Source organism: Hermetia illucens, chromosome 6 (genome assembly GCF_905115235.1).
Source record: "Hermetia illucens chromosome 6, iHerIll2.2.curated.20191125, whole genome shotgun sequence".
Lineage (NCBI taxonomy): Eukaryota > Metazoa > Arthropoda > Insecta > Diptera > Stratiomyidae > Hermetia > Hermetia illucens.
In genome coordinates this window covers 92438037-92448732 of record NC_051854.1, presented here as the reverse complement: position 1 = coordinate 92448732, position 10696 = coordinate 92438037, and the positions used below count along the sequence as shown (strand labels likewise).

Genomic DNA, 10696 nt, shown 5'->3' with positions numbered 1-10696 from the left:
AGACGTTTCGAGCGGAACAGTTTTTGTTAGCTAAAATAGACTCCGTTGGCTGCCAACAACCGTGTGCGGATTTCATCGCCCTAGCTGTTACCAGTCGTGATTTTCCCCCACAGATTGGAAAAGTATTCAACGGTCTCAAAGTTGTAGCCTCCTATCTTTATTCTTCCCGTTTGACCAGTGCGGTTTGATGTCGCTGACTGTTTTTTTTTTTTTTTTGTGCTGACAGTGCCGTCCTATATTTTGTCTTGGGTTCATTGATCCGCAACCAAAGATCTCGCACCCCGGCTCAATCTGGGTGAAGGCAGTTTGTATGTCTCGGGTCGTTCTTCCCATGACATCGATATCACCAGCATAGGCCAGTAATAGCACAATATAAATATTTAGGGTATACATATAGAATAAATATTATTGGGTGCAGGCATAATGTATTTTATATTGCCTGTACCATAGTTGTAGACATATTCTTATCTTAAGATAATAACAGGACCTTGTTCGAAGAACGCATCTTGTTTTGTAACATGTGTGAACGGGCCTGATAATAAAAATGGTACAAGCATAATGTTATTTATATTGCTTGTACCCTATTTCGTAAGAAATGTGTCTTCATTAATGAAGACACTTTGACCTGCGCATTGTAAAATGCAATATGGACATGTGCGCGACACATGATAAAGATAAGATAATGTTTACAAGATAGGTTACTTTGTAAGAAATAGTGTAAGTAGTCTTTAGTCTAAATTTGGAATTTAAATAAAATGGTCATACGATCCTTTCCAAACGGACTCAAAGTGAATTTTATTTTAATTGGCGCCCAACGTGGTTTGAACCACAATCTTTAATCCTTGTATAAGGAGTCGGTATTAATTTCGTAAAAAAGTGTGTGAAAATTTAGTTATTTAAATGTTCACGATCGTGCGAATTTAAAACGAAACAATAATCGAGTGAAGCGGCTGGCAGCGGAGTTTTCAGACGTACCTACATATTGCAACAAGTGACTGTGACTGGGTGAACGAGATATCTAATCAAAGCGTATCGAATCAACTGGTGGCGTGTGTCTAACTTGCAAACAGATATGAATATCTGTACGAGTATTATGTATGTACAATTAATTTAAAAACATCCTAATATATTAAATTGAGAAATTTAAGCTTAAAAAGGGCCGATTACAGGGTTAACCGAATCGACAGTTTAAATTTTTTAAATCTCTTAGAAAAAAAGTAATAGAAATGTCTTTATCTGCCGAAGCTATTTCGAATATGATTGAAAGGGTTAACCTTTCATTAGCTGTTCAGCTTAGGAAGGAATTTCAAGACGCAATTGCGGAATTGAAATCTCAGCCAGGTCCGTCAACTCAAGGGAGTGACATTCACAGTGTTGTTTCTCAGTTAAGGCAGGAATTTCATTCTACCATACAGGAACTGCGAGCGTCAGCACCACCTGTTGAAAAACAGAGTGATATTAATGTGGTTGTTTCGCAATTAAGGGAAGAATTTCAGTCTTCTTTGCAGCAACTGAAGACACCAGGTCCTTCTGTACAGAGGTATGAGGAAATTGCCATCACAAGTAAGGTTGTTGGTGGTAATATGAGGCTTGACTTACCAAAATCAATGCACGAGTTTAGCGGTGTTATGGATAAGTATCCATCATGGCGACAGTCAGCCAAAGCTGCAATAAAGCCGTATCAACCATATGTTGGTTCTGACATATATTATCAAGCTGTTGCTATTATCCGCAACAAAATTACTGGTTCTGCTGATATGGTTTTATCGTCGTTCAGTACACCACTGAATTTTGACGCTATATTGGCTAGATTGGACCATACGTATTCCGATAAGAGACCACTGTATTTACTCGAGCAGGAATTGTCTACTCTTAGACAAGGTCGTTTTTCTATTCCACAATTTTATGATATGGTAGAAAAACAATTGACTTTAATAACCAATAAAGCTATTATGCAATATGGCGATGAAAGCGTAGTTTTGAAATCCTTGAATGAAAAGTATAGAGACGACGCATTGCGTATTTTCATTTCTGGTATTAAAAGACCTATCGGTGATACTCTCTTTGCGAGTCAACCAAAGGATTTACCATCTGCCTTGGCTCTCGCACAGGAACTAGAGTCTAACAGACAACGCTATAATTTCGCCGCTGCTTTTGCTAATTCGAACTCTGATAGGGAACATACGAGTAATTTGGGTAAAAGTCCACATTATAAAGTGGTTAACAAAACTACCCGAGATGAAGCTCAATCTCCACCTGAACCAATGGATGTAGATCCATCAACGTCTCGATTTAGACAAAATTCGGGAAAAAATAATAATTTTCGTTCGAAATCATCAAACAATAATTTTTCAAAAAGACATCAATTGAACACATTCCGGGTAGAGAAATTAAAGGATAGTTCTGTTGTAGACATTTTACAATCAAAAGCATGTCTTCCATACGTTCAACACACTTTGTTAAACGGTGAGAAAATTAAACTTCTTTTGGACACAGGTGCCGAAAGAAACTATGTGAAAAATCTTCCGTTTCTAGTTGGTGTATCTAAATTAAAAAACGATGAATTTGCTGTACATTCCATTCATGGGGAAACACGTATCACCGCGAAATGTCAGATAAGCATTATGGGACGTACTTCTGATTTTTATGTATTGTCTGAAATAAATGATATGGATGGAATTATAGGTTACAGATTTCTAAAGGAAATCAATGCAATGATTGATGTCACTGGTAGTAAACTTTATTCTATAGGTGGAATTCAAGAGGTTTTTCCTTCTAATAGCACACAAATAAATCTCCTAAAGGATTTAGATTACAATTCTATTCCTGAGGAAGGTGTAGACGGGTTTAAGAAAATCGTTACGGAAAATCAAAAAGCATTTGCTGATCCAAATGAAGCATTGCCTTATAATACTAACATTGTGGCTACGATTAAAACTACCACTGACGAAGCAATATATTCAAGGAGTTACCCATACCAGATGACGGCAACTAAATTTGTAAATTCTGAGGTTGAAACTATGCTACGTGATGGTATAATCAGAAAGAGTTCATCTCCTTATAATAACCCAATTTGGGTAGTTAATAAAAAGGGTGTAGATGAAATGGGAAATCCTAAACTACGTCTGGTAATTGACTTTCGAAAACTAAATGCGAAAACTGTTTCGGATAAATATCCTATTCCAGATACTTCAGTTATATTGTCGAATTTAGGAAAATCCAAGTATTATTCTACTTTAGATTTAAAGTCAGGTTTTCATCAAATCTTGTTGTCAGAAAAAGATCGTAAGAAAACGGCGTTTTCCGTTAATAATGGCAAATACGAATATTGTCGAATGCCATTTGGTCTGAAAAATGCTCCGAGTATCTTTCAGAGAGCGATCGATGATGTATTAAGGGACGACATAGGAGTCCGTTGCCACGTCTACATTGATGACGTTATAATTTTTTCTTCCGATATTCAGAGTCATTTAAAAGATATTGAAATAGTAATAAAAAAGCTTCGAGATGCGAATATGCGCATTTCATTGGGAAAATGTAATTTTTTCAAAACGCAACTCGAGTTCTTGGGTTTCGTTGTATCTGAAAATGGTTTAAAAACTGCAGATAGCAAAGTAAGTGCTATTCTTAATTTCAAAGAGCCAACTACTATTAAGGGCCTTAGATCCTTCTTAGGATTATCGGGTTACTATCGACGGTTTATACGTGATTATGCAAAAATTGCAAAACCTTTGACTCAATTATTGCGAGGAGAAAATAGTAATGTTAGTGCAAAAAAGTCAGAGAAAAAGAAAATTACATTGTTGAAGGATGCTCAAGATGCCTTCAACAAGTTAAAGCAGATTTTAGTATCAGAGGACGTTACTTTACGTTTTCCGGATTTCAGCAGACCATTCGAGCTCACAACTGATGCCTCATCGGTAGCAATTGGTGCTGTGTTATCTCAGGACAAACATCCGATTACTTTCGTATCACGAACGCTTAGTGCGACTGAGCAAAACTATGCGACCAATGAGAGAGAAATGCTTGCCATAGTATGGGCATTGCAGTCTCTTAGAAATTATCTCTATGGAGTAAACAATCTTCACATTTATACCGATCATCAACCACTAACATTCGCGATATCTGATCGAAATCCTAACACCAAGCTAAAGCGTTGGAAAAGCTTTATCGAAGAATTCACACCGACTTTTCATTATAAGCCTGGGTCTCAAAATGTTGTCGCAGACGCGCTATCTCGCCAGTATATTCAGAATCTTACTGGAAATGGTGAATCTAGCGGAAATTGCTATAACAGTGAGGTATCCCTATCTCACGTCATAAGGACAGTGTCAACGCCTATAAATTGCTTTAAAAGTCAGATTATTCTTTCGGTGGGCAAGGATCTAAAAGTAACAACAATTAGATTGTTTAATGGGTACCTACGTCACGAAATTGATTTTTCGAACACCGAAAGTCTATATTCAAAGTTAAAGGAGATAGTTGACGCGAAGGTAGTTAATGGAGTCCACTGTTCTTTGGAAATTCTTGGAAAAATACAGAATGATATTATCAATCTGTTTCCCTCGGTTCGTTTTAAGCATACCGAAAAGATTGTGATGGATTTAATAAATGAAAATGATCAACTGGAAACTATTGCAATGGAACACAATAGAGCGCATCGTTCAGCGAAGGAGAACTATGACCAAATTCTGGATACATACTTTTTTCCTGGACTTCGTAAGGAAATAAAAAAATTCGTTAGTAATTGTAAAATTTGCGTAGAGTCTAAATACCAAAGACATCCGAAAAGGCAAATTATGAAGTGTACGCCATTACCCAAATATCCTGGTGAAATCCTGCATATGGATATTTACAGTACTCAGAATAACTACTTCCTTACGTGCATAGACAAATTTTCAAAATATGCTCTAGTGGAACAAATTGATTCACGTTCAATTGTAGATATTAAAATTCCTCTTACGAAAATAATTGGTTTCTTCAAAAATCCGAAAACATTAGTTACGGATAATGAGCCATCACTCTGTTCAAATGTTATACAATCCCTTATTAGGGACCACTTTGGTATGTCTCACCATAAAGTTCCAGCTATGCACAGTACAAGCAATGGACAAGTCGAGAGATTCCATTCAACTCTAGCAGAAATATCGAGAGCGATAAAAAAGGATATGCAACTAACAGATCTTAGTGAAATTATCCAATTAGCGTTAATAAAGTATAACAATTCTATACACTCTGTAACAAAAGCAAGACCTATTGACTTACTTTGGAACATCTCTGATTCAAATAAACTTAATACGGAAAAACTTTTGTTAAATGCCCAAAAAGCTCAAAATAATTATCACAACAAAAAAAGGGTCAATAGAAAATTTAAAAAGGGGCAAGAAATATTTGTCAAAAGGAATAAACGTTGTGGGAATAAGCTTTCGAATAAGTATGATAGGAAAAATGTGCAGAAAGATTTAGGTACTGCGGTACTAGTAGATGGTAAAGAGGTGCACAAAGATAATATTCGTTAATGTTTCTCTATCCAGATTAACATTGGTCACCACCGTCGCCGGTAAAATCTTTGACTATAGTTCATCTAATAATATATCATTACGAAAAGGGGACGTGGGACTGTACGAAGATTATATATACCTTATCCATAATATAAATTTAACTGAATTTGAAAGTATAATAGGAGATATTAGTGATTTAAGAAAAATGTTTTCAATATCGGAACAGAAGGAATCACTGGACGCAGATGCGAATGAAATGTCTAGATTATTGTCGTCTCTAAAGCTTCGTGAACGCAGGCATAGACGATCAATCGAATTTATTGCTGGTACACCTGATCACGATGACTTTGTTTTGTTAGGAGAACGAGAGTCTAGGCTAGTAGGCGCACAAAATCAGCAGGTAGAAATTAATTCTGAGCTAACTGAGAAAATTAATTAATTGACAGAGCGCATAAATTTAATAAAAAAAGAGTATTATGATATCAGCGAACCAAGATTTCCTGAGTTATTTCAAATTATTACCATTAGAAATCAAAGAGTAATATCCTTATTAACGAACGCTGTCTACTCGGTTACCCTTGCTCAATTAAACATTGTTAATCCTGTCATTTTAACAGACCAAGGGGTCCTCTCAATCGTAAAACAGGAAGAAATGCCCATTACTATAAGTGAATTGACTTCATCTTCTACTGTTAAAATATATATTAGTAATAATGTGTTTAAATATTTAGTTAAAGTACCAAATATAATTACTATTTGTTCTCTCATAGTTATGTACCCTGTAATTCATAACAATACCATATTAGATTTAAGTAATAGGTATGTTGCCGAGTGCAAAAAAAAAAAAAAAAAACACACTGCCACTGGTTAATTGTAAGGAAGGTAAGGGCAAAGCAGTCTGCAAGCACGAACGTTTTGATAAATGCCTTGCAATGATCTTCAATGGAAACGTCGCAACGTGTAAAACGGTCACTTCATATCACATCTCACCAATCGAAAGGGTTGATGATGATACATTGATCATTAATGATGCAACAGCCACAATAGTAGAGAAAAATCACTCGGTGACTGTTACGGGTACATTCCTCGTACAGTTTGAAGAGGATATTCTCGTCAACGACACACTGTACAAAGTTACAGGTAAGGTGTCATCAGTGGTTCCGCAAATTTCAAAGCAGTTCCAGCTTAATGTGTCAGCACATTCGACACAGCTGACATTGCCGTACCTGCATAAGATACATCTCCGCAATTTGGAGAAGATCCGACAATTTGATGCCGACAAAGTCAACAACAATGAGTATGCATGGTATGCATTTGTCCTCGTCGTGGCAACAGTGATTCCGGCTGGTATCATAGTAATGCGTAGAAAATGCCGTGGTAAGCCGACGATCAGACGACCTAACCGACCTGTGAATTTCGACGTCGAAAATGAAATCGAACGTATCGTACGCTACATCGCCGATCACAAACAGATTCGGGACGAATCAGCTTAAGGGGAGGGGTAGTAATAGCACAATATAAATATTTAGGGTATACATATAGAATAAATATTATTGGGTGCAGGCATAATGTATTTTATATTGCCTGTACCATAGTTGTAGACATATTCTTATCTTAAGATAATAACAGGACCTTGTTCGAAGAACGCATCTTGTTTTGTAACATGTGTGAACGGGCCTGATAATAAAAATGGTACAAGCATAATGTTATTTATATTGCTTGTACCCTATTTCGTAAGAAATGTGTCTTCATTAATGAAGACACTTTGACCTGCGCATTGTAAAATGCAATATGGACATGTGCGCGACACATGATAAAGATAAGATAATGTTTACAAGATAGGTTACTTTGTAGGAAATAGTGTAAGTAGTCTTTAGTCTAAATTTGGAACTTAAATAAAATGGTCATACGATCCTTTCCAAACGGACTCAAAGTGAATTTTATTTTAATTGGCCAGTAGTTGGATGGACTTAACGAGGATCGTGCCCCCCCTTAATTTACCTAAACCTGGGGCCACGTTAAAGACGACACATGATGGGTCATCCCCTGTCATAGACCGTTGTTAATGTTGAATGGTCTCGAGAGTAATCCTGCTGCTTTTATCTGAACTCGCACATTGGTCAGGATCAGTCTAGTCGGTCTTATCAATTTCGTCGGGATACGGAATTCTCTCATGGAATTTACCCTGGCTATGTTATCACAGGTGGCTTTAAAGTGGATAAGAAGATGATAAAACTGATATCCATATTCTAAAAGTTTTCAATCGATTGTCGCACAGGGGAAATCTGATCTGTTCCTGATTTGTCTGGAGTGAAGCCCCTTTGGTGTGCGCCAATGATGTTCTGGGCGTATGGGGCTATCCGACCTAGCAAGATAGCGGTGAATATCTTATAGATGATACTTTGCAATGTGATACCCCTATATTTGTTGAACTTCGTGAAATCTCCCTTTTTATGTATGGGATGGGCAGTGATTCGCTGTTCCATACCTTGAGCACAAGTTGATGAACCACTTGATGTGATCGCCTCCATATTTAACCGATTCCGCTGTAATTCCATCGGTTCCTGGCGACTTATGATTTTTAAGCCGATGAATTGCACGAACTGCTTCTTCTACACTTGGTGGAAGCAGTATTTGCCCGCGGAACCTCTAACTCGCCGATGTTCTGGTTGTTGAACAGTTCATCAGAGTACTACTCAACCTATCGCTCCAATATGCCCATTTTATCGGAAATCATATTTCCCTCTTTTCTCGGCAGGATGAGCAGCGAGGTGTGTAAGGCTTCATCCTGCTGACTTGTTGGCAAAACTTCCGCCCCTGGTGCGGTGACTCTTTCTTCCGTCTGTGAAGTCACTTCTCCGTTCTTGGTAGGTCTCTGCGCGTGCCCACGTTCATTGAGAGTGCAACGTTACTCTATGTGCAGCATTCTCCTCTTCCTTTGCTAGCTTACATTCAAGGTAAAAACTAGCCGTTCCGACTGTTCTTGCTGCTGGAGCCAAGTATGTTTCTGGCTGCATCAATGGTAACACTCCTCAGGTGGTTGCGAAGTTCATGCGTTGATGCTTCATCTCCAGAATCTTTGTTGGCTGCGGTTATTACGGCATCCAGTTGCACCTTATAAGTGTTGCGGAGGGCTGTGTCGGGAATGGCTTCAGTGATCACTCTCACCTGATTGTCAGAGGGGATTCGAGATAGTGATCCGAGTCTATATTGGCCCCCCTATATGTTCTGACATTCATCAAGGCTGTTAGGTGGCGGCGTCCGGTCTGAGGAGGCTCACGTTTGCTTGTGGACCACTCTCCGCGCAAACCAGGTACTTCCAACAACCATTTTGTGTGAAACTGCCAATTAAATAATTCGCAGGCCGTTATCATTTGTATTTTGATATAAGCTATGGGAGCCAATGTATCGCCTGGATACAGGCTCCGTTTTTACTTGGCTGTTAATTTTGATATCATACCTGGGACAAGCTTCGAGAGTTCGTTTTACCGCCCCGTGACCTTCCACGTCCAGTCTCCTCTGTAGGGGCGTAAACGTTAATGGGGCTAATATTTTTAAATTTGCTGCGCAGACGCAGAGTGCATAGCCTTTCGCTTATGTTTTCAAAGCCGATAAAAGCAGCTTTCATTTTTTGGCTGACTAAGAAACCTGGTCCCTGTCAAAGGCATTTCCTGCAACGTTGTTACATCAGCTCTATATTGGGAAAGGGTATCGACTAACTAGTCTTGTCAGCTCCATCTCTGTACAAGGAGCGCACGTTATTCCTTTGTCGTTGCCGGGTTCGTCGTTGTAAAGTCCATCCTGTCCAGGGCTCCTTCCATAGCTTCGTAACGTTGGTTTTGCGTGTAGGGTTCGTCAGCTCCACCCAACCCCGACCTGGAGGAGCAGTTGGTATAATTTGTGCCGTTTTTGCGCGCCGGAAACTCAACTTCATCCTTCTCCGTCTGCAGCTTTTCGTTAAGAAAGTGCTCCCAGGGGTTACCACGTAGAGGTGGAGATAGGGTTTGGTAGTGTGGAGTTGCCAAATCTCCCATCAGGCGCGTCCCTTCATGCGGATAAGGGAATGCTCGGCGAATGTGTCATGGCCATGCACATGCACGCATCCGGAGATGTGCGTGTATGGGCATGTTTACGCGCAGGCCGGGTAAGTGGGAAGTAAACGCCCACCCGTGGATAAAAATTGGCTATGGGAAGGATACCCAGAAATAAAACCAAACATGGAGGAGCAGAAGAAGAATGAAGTTATGGTGCAGGGCTTCGGAAACCCAGTGCCGGCGGTTTTTGGGAGTGAGCAAGCGGGCTCCCGGCCGTCGATATCCAACGACCGCAGTGCCTCAGTAGTGGGAACCTTGGCTACTGTGGCATCTAATGTTACAAGCGTACGGGAGGAACTTGAACTGGCTCCAGTGATGGATCCGTTCAGAAGGAGCTCGATTTTTCGCAGACCCCCTCCCACACGGGCACAAGCCCCCACGATCGCTACCCCCAGTGGGAAGCGTATAGCGGGAGTCTTCGATGAGGAAGAATCACTGACGCCGATTCACCCGAGCGATGTTTTGGGCAATGATCAGTCTGGAGCTGCCTTTACTGCCCTCGGTAAAAAGATCATGGAGCTGTGTGAGTTTATAAAGGAGCGCAGGAACATTCACCAAAATATAAGGGCCATGATAAGAGGCATCCGTTTGACGTACGGCAAGGCCCAGGATGAACGAGTAGGGAAGTCGCCGATTGGAAAAGTGAATCAGGCAACTCAAGTAACGCCGGTTCAAAACACAAAAGGAGAGAAATCGGGAAAGAGGCTGCGTAAGAAGCTGAATGACTCAACAGGCCAGCAAACCCCGAAAAGAAAAAAGGACGCAATTCCCAAAAAGGCGGAGTTCATGAAAAGTACGTCTGAAGCTACCAGTGAAAATACTGCAGTGGCTACCTCGAGAAAAAGGATCGAACCTTCAAAGGCGGATGCGGTTGGAGGAAGGTAGAACCGCGGAAAAGCAATTATCGGAGGAAGATTAGACCGGAGGTGATTTTCATTTCCAAACGAGGCGAAGGGTCATACGCCGACATTCTCAGGAAAGTGAAGGCAGACCCCGAACTTACCAATTTGGGAGACAACGTCAGCCGTATTAGACGGTCGCAGAAGGGAGATCTTATGTTGGAACTTATGAAATCCAAGGATGTAACCGCGGACAAATTCT

At 39.9% G+C, this 10696-nt stretch overlaps 1 protein-coding gene across 1 annotated transcript; it reads left to right on the top strand.

Moving 5' to 3' along the window:
* The first annotated feature begins 1226 nt into the window (after window positions 1-1226).
* LOC119660081 lies at window positions 1227-3213 on the top strand. The gene is made up of 3 exons (XM_038068460.1): window positions 1227-2284; window positions 2360-3128; window positions 3187-3213. Exons 1-3 carry the CDS (start codon window positions 1227-1229, stop codon window positions 3211-3213), a joined length of 1854 nt encoding a protein of 617 aa, XP_037924388.1.
* Window positions 3214-10696: the final 7483 nt, after the last annotated feature.

Excerpts from the sequence above, each read along its gene's own strand:
- LOC119660081 (XM_038068460.1), top strand. The coding sequence starts at position 1,227 with ATGTCTTTATCTGCCGAAGCTATTTCGAATATGATTGAAAGGGTTAAC. Across the intron at positions 2,285-2,359 it reads ATGGATGTAGATCCATCAAC|ACATCAATTGAACACATTCC; the intron begins GTCTCGATTTAG and ends TTTTTCAAAAAG. Across the intron at positions 3,129-3,186 it reads GAAATCCTAAACTACGTCTG|ATACTTCAGTTATATTGTCG; the intron begins GTAATTGACTTT and ends ATCCTATTCCAG.